Genomic DNA, 5,240 nt, shown 5'->3' on the forward strand with positions numbered 1-5,240 from the left:
CGCGAGCGCCGAATCCTGACCCAGCCTTGAGCCCCACACGCAGAGCGCAACCAAGCACCGGCCCGGAGACTCCCCTGAACCCCAACTCCACCTCGACCCGCCCCAGAGCGCCTCCAAATCGAGGCCGAGCGCGCCGCCGTCCCAGGCCGCCCCGCCCCTCGCCTCGCCCCCGAGTGCGCGAGGCTCCGCCCCATCCTGCCCCTTGCCACGCCTCCGGGTGCGCGAGGCTCCGCCCCATCCTGCCCCTTGCCACGCCTCCGGGTGCGCGAGGCTCCGCCCCATCCTGCCCCTCGCCACGCCTCCGGGTGCGCGAGGCTCCGCCCCGTCCGGCGCCTCGCCACGCCTCCGGGTGCGCGAGGCCCCGCCCCGTCCGGCGCCTCGCCACGCCCCCGAGTTCCGGGTCTCCCGCGCTGCCCGCGGAGCCGTGCGCTGTAGACGTACTTCCGGAGGAGGCCCCGCGTGTGTGTGTGTCGGCTGCCGCCGCGACCCATGGCGGTGAGTGGAGAGGGGAAGGCGCAACCGTGCGGGGCCCGGCCGGCCGGCAGCCCCCTGTAAGTATCGTGCCACTTCCTTCTCCAGGCTCCAGATCGCCCTGCGCGGGAGACGCCCGCGGCCCCACGCCCGGGTGCTGTCCGCGCGCCCCGCAAGCCTCGGCTTTCAGGTTCTGTCCGGGGCGCCCGGAGTCCAGCTGCCGCGGCCCAAGGCTCCGGGCAGCCGCAGGGCTGTGGCGTCGCCGCCCGAACTCGTCCGGGGGGTGGAGACGGCGATGCTGCCTCCAGGAAGCCAACACGGAGGAAAGCCCCCGCCGGGGCGTCTGTGAGGGAGGGCGGCCCGGAGGAAGCCGCTCCTGGCGCCGAGGCCCAGGCAGGTGCGGGAGGCCCGCGCGTCTGCGGGGTCGAGGCCTGGCGCGGGCTGGGCTGGGGTCGGCGGGGTTGGGGGCTGGGCTGCGGGCTGCGGCGCGTCAGCCCCTGTCCCTCGTCCATGGCAGACAGACCAGCTGGCCCAGGAACTGGCCTGGTGCGTGGAGCAGCTGGAGTTGGGCCTCAGGATGCAGAGACCAACCCCGAAGCAGAGTAAGGACCCTCTTGTAAACTTAAGGGGGAAAGATGTGGTGCTGTGGCCTGTCGGTGCTCCCCCACAATGGTTAGCACAATGGATACGTAAGATGACTCGTCCTTTCTTTGCAGAGGAGCAAGCCATTGGGGCCATTCGAACCCTGCGCAGTGAAAAAGCCCCCCTGCCACGCAAGAGACAGCTGATGCGCTCCTTGTTTGGGGACTACCGGGCTCGTATGGAGGCAGAGAGGCAAGAGGCCCTGCGGGCACTTCGGGCTGGTGAGCAGCAGGGAAGTGGTTGGCTTAGCACATCTGTTTACTAGAGGGTCGAGAGGAAGTGGAAGGAAGAAGCCCAGTGCTTCTGGAGATGAGGTCAGGGTAGCATGAGAAAAGTTTGTACCTCTGAAAGGGGGAAGTCCTGAGGGGGATGAGTAGCCACCGATGTGTGTTTTCCTTATCTGTCTAGGGATGGGGAAAAGCACCTCACCTGTCTTTGCCTTGACCTTCTCTTTTGCACATAAAAGCAGATCAAATAGTGTTTTGAGTGTAATTCCCACAATGGAATATTCCATTTAGGTCTTCAGATCTTAACACTTTTAGCCACTTGGTGCATCTCTCTGTGACTCGAAAGGTGGAATGATAATACCTATCTTACAATTTTGAGAAGCTTATTAGTAAAATTATTCAGTGGAGTTAGGGTTATATGGGAAATCATAAACTGCATCTGTAATGTTACTGTTATTCAATTCTGACTCTCTGCTTTCCTCTCCCTGGCAGCTGCTCATTCAGCTCAAGTACAGCCTGTCAGTGAGGCTACCAGAAAGAAGAGCGGAAGGGTCTGCAGGCCTCGCCCAGCAGGGAAAGCCAAGGCTACTCTGGACTCTTCTGATGAAGAATTTAGGTTCAATTTCTTTTAGACTGTCACCACATTCTAGAACAGTCCTCCCCCACGTTAGAGTTTAAGTGCAGGGCATTGGCCTTGGATTATCTGTGACTGGCCTTTGGATCTGAGTTTGGTGGGTAAGATTGTCTGGTGAACATAAAACCCCTTCTGTAGGTTTTTTGATAAACTCTTTCTTGTTTGGCAAGAGAGATTCTTTAGAAAATATTTAATAAATGGAGGTGAGTGTTTAATATTGTACTCAGTGTCATGATTTGATAAAGTTGTCATTTCTGGAGAGGATTTATTGGGATACTACATATTTTATAGTGGATTCAATTTTGAAAGGATGTTCTGAGATGGGTTAGTGCCTTGTGCATTATGTTATAACATCTTAATGTCTTTGTATTATGTAGATATATCTATACAGATAAAAGATATGGACACATATTTAGAAAGCTAGGTAATGCCATCTGTAGAGAAGTAAAAATGAAGCAGGGGCTTGGCATTGTAGTATTCTGCTCTGACCCCAGGGGTTGGCTCTATTTCTGTGTTGCCTACATGTTTGAGCAGGTGTCATTCTCAGGAAACCTGCATGGCCTCCAGCAGTCCAGGCTCTGTTTGCAGGAGCCAAGGAGCTTCTTACAATCTTCCTGGTCAGAGATCTGGATTGAGCCCTAGCAGACTACCTCTCTAAATGTTGACACCATTACCAGGCCCTCCATTGAATTGGGATGACCTAAGAAACTTGAGGAGTCTTTAGCCAGGGGGATCTTCGCTTAACTAGGTTGGTTAAATTGCTCCCACACTAAATAGAATCTAGAGCCCAGGAATGGGCTCAGTATCTCTGTGATGTTTAATGGACAGTTCAAACTCAACATGTTTGTTTCTTCTGCTTTTCAGTCAACAGCACTATTGCTTCATCTAGTTCAAGGATGAGGAGCTTTTTTTTTCTGCTAGCAGCCATTTTGATATTTATAACATCTTTCAATGCCTATACAAAATTACCAGTATGGTTAGCTGGCCATGGTTAATTGACAAGAAACCTATGTTTCTGCCCCATTATGGATGTCCTGTGGGCGAGGCTTTCCCCACCTCTGATAGTCAGCTATGAGTAGGCTACAAACCTGTGTCATTCTTGTCATTTTCCAATAACATACTCATCTCTGCCTTCTCAACTCTACATTTTTTTCTGCTTTTCTTTTGTGGGGGTGAGTGCTTGGACCGAGGGCCTCATTGATTTTTTTTTGTTGTTGTTGGTCATTGGGCTTAAACTCTGGGCCTGGGCGCTGTCCCTCAGCTCTTCAGCTCAAGGCTAGTGTTAATACCACTTGAGCCACAGCTCCACTTATGTTTTTTTTTTTTTTTTTTTTTTTCCTGAGTGGTTTATTGGAGAGTCTCACGGACTTTTCCTGCCTGGTCTGGCTTTGAACTGTGATCCCCAGATCTCAGCCTCCTGAGTAGCTAGTGAAAGGTTAAAGTTTGAGGTAGTGACCACCACTTGTTGCTTGTTTCTGTCTAGCAAAGCAACACCTGGTGGTAATCAAAACACCTGGTTGATTGTGTGCCTATATAAGACCTGCAAATCCTTAGCTCGGGGCTCTCCTCCTAGGCTCTGCTGTGTCCAAGTGTAGGACGAGGCCCGAGCTGCAGGCCGTTTAAGTAAAACAGCTGTAGAGTCTGACTCTCGGTCTTCTTGCGGGGGGGGGGGGGGGGGGGGGGGAGGGTGTCCTGCGACCTTGGCATAACACTAGGATTACAGGCGTGAGCCACTGGGACCCAGTTGGCCTCACTGATTTTTTACCTTGAGCCTCACCTTCACTTCAGGCTTTTTGTTGGTTAATTGGAGATAAGAGTCTCACAGGCTTTTCCTGCTGCAGCTAGCTTCAAATTTTGATCCTCAGATTTTAGCCTCCTGAGTAATTAGGATTATAGGTATGAGCTACCAGTGTTTGGCAGGTTTTTGTTTTTTTTTAAACTCAAGATGGCTTTACTATATATATGGCTTAGTGTGCTGGCATGCCAGGCTTAAGATTTTCCTTATCATTCTAGTTCAAGCCTTATGATGTCTTACCCTGACTCTGTTGTGCTAAACTCCTGATGCTGTTTCCCCTCTTCTTGTCTTACTTCCTGTCTTCACTGCCAGAGACAAGTTCCACATATTTCAGGTCATATTTCTCCTGGTCAGTGACTTTATTGTACCTGGAGTACAATATGAAGGCAAGGCTGAATGTAGGGCCGGTCTCTGATGTCCTCCTCCTCCCACTTCTGCCTCAGTGGCCTCTTACTTGCTTTAAAGTAATCAAACTTAATCTTGCCTCAGAGTTTTTGTTTTTGTTTTTTTGGCCAGTCCTGTGGCTTGAACTGAGGAGGGCCTGGGCACTGTTCCTGAGCCAGCTCTTTGTGCTCAAGGCTAGCTTTCTACCACTAGAGCTACAACATGACTTCTGGCTTTTTTAAGTAATTTATTGGAGATAAGAGTCTCCCGGTGACTTTTCTGCCCAGGCTGGCCTTGAATCGCAATCTTCAGATCTCAGCCTCCTGAGTAGCTAGGATGACAGGCTTGAGCCACCAGCACTGGCGGCATTGCCTCAGGGTTTTTAACCAACCTCTCTTCCTTTCTTTCTCGTTTTTTTTTCTTCCTTCCTTTCGTACTTTCTTTCTTTGTCCTGGAGCTTGAACTCAGGGCCTGGGCACTGTCCCTGAGCATCTCTGTGCTCAAGGCTAGCACTCTGCCACTTGAGCCACAGCATCACTTCCAGCTTTTTCTGTGTATATGGTATTGAAGAATCAAATCCAGGGCTTCATGCATGCTAGGCAAGCACACTACCACTAAGCCACATTCCCAGCCCAACTTTACTGTTTTTGCTTGGATTGCTCTTCCTCTAACCTTAGCATCATTGGATTCACAAAGTAAGCCTTTACTTTGTGTGGAAAGGTCAGTGCTTTGTAGATTCAGGTAAAGCTAGAATTGCTACCAGGGAAGTTTTTCTCCATGGTCATCTTGTAAATGGAGTGTTATAATAACCCCTTTACCTAAGTAGCTGCTTTTAGAACTACAGCTATTAGCTGGGTGCAAAAAGCCAAGCAAGAGCTTGAGATCTTCAGTTTAAGCCCCAGCATGAAATAAAAAAGATAGGTATCATCTGTCGAAAGAAGATACACTGATCTCAAGAAGATGCCTTGATTTACAACCCAGTTACATAAATTCAGATAAAAGGTCTTAGAACTCTCCAGTTTATGCATCTATATTAAATAGCTTTCAGTGAAACAGGATCCTCTCTTTACAATTCATACCTCATGTT

The 5,240-nt window shown here is 50.7% G+C and overlaps 1 protein-coding gene across 2 annotated transcripts; it reads left to right on the forward strand.

The window, feature by feature from the left end:
• Positions 1 to 405: 405 nt before the first annotated feature.
• On the forward strand, positions 406 to 2,189 carry LOC138829654 (UPF0488 protein C8orf33 homolog). Of its 2 annotated transcripts, none has more exons than XM_070026131.1 (5): positions 406 to 495; positions 580 to 868; positions 993 to 1,073; positions 1,188 to 1,305; positions 1,833 to 1,917. In XM_070026131.1, the coding sequence occupies exons 1-5, from the start codon at positions 490 to 492 to the stop codon at positions 1,864 to 1,866; spliced, it is 528 nt and encodes a 175-aa protein (XP_069882232.1). In that variant the 5' UTR covers positions 406 to 489; the 3' UTR covers positions 1,867 to 1,917. The 2 variants fall into 2 exon arrangements, with proteins under 2 accessions (XP_069882232.1, XP_069882231.1); XM_070026130.1 differs by having other exon boundaries at positions 411 to 495; positions 1,188 to 1,334; positions 1,833 to 2,189.
• Positions 2,190 to 5,240: the final 3,051 nt, after the last annotated feature.

Source organism: Dipodomys merriami, unplaced genomic scaffold (assembly GCF_024711535.1).
Source record: "Dipodomys merriami isolate MVZ:Mamm:240054 unplaced genomic scaffold, mDipMer1.0.p SCAF_174, whole genome shotgun sequence".
Classification (NCBI taxonomy): Eukaryota; Metazoa; Chordata; class Mammalia; order Rodentia; family Heteromyidae; genus Dipodomys; species Dipodomys merriami.

What these genes read in the sequence shown, in the direction of transcription:
- LOC138829654 (XM_070026130.1), top strand. An exon ending in GAGACCAACCCCGAAGCAGA is followed by an intron (nt 1,074 to 1,187) that starts GTAAGGACCCTC and finishes CTTTCTTTGCAG; the next exon opens with AGGAGCAAGCCATTGGGGCC. An exon ending in CCTGCGGGCACTTCGGGCTG is followed by an intron (nt 1,335 to 1,832) that starts GTGAGCAGCAGG and finishes TCTCCCTGGCAG; the next exon opens with CTGCTCATTCAGCTCAAGTA.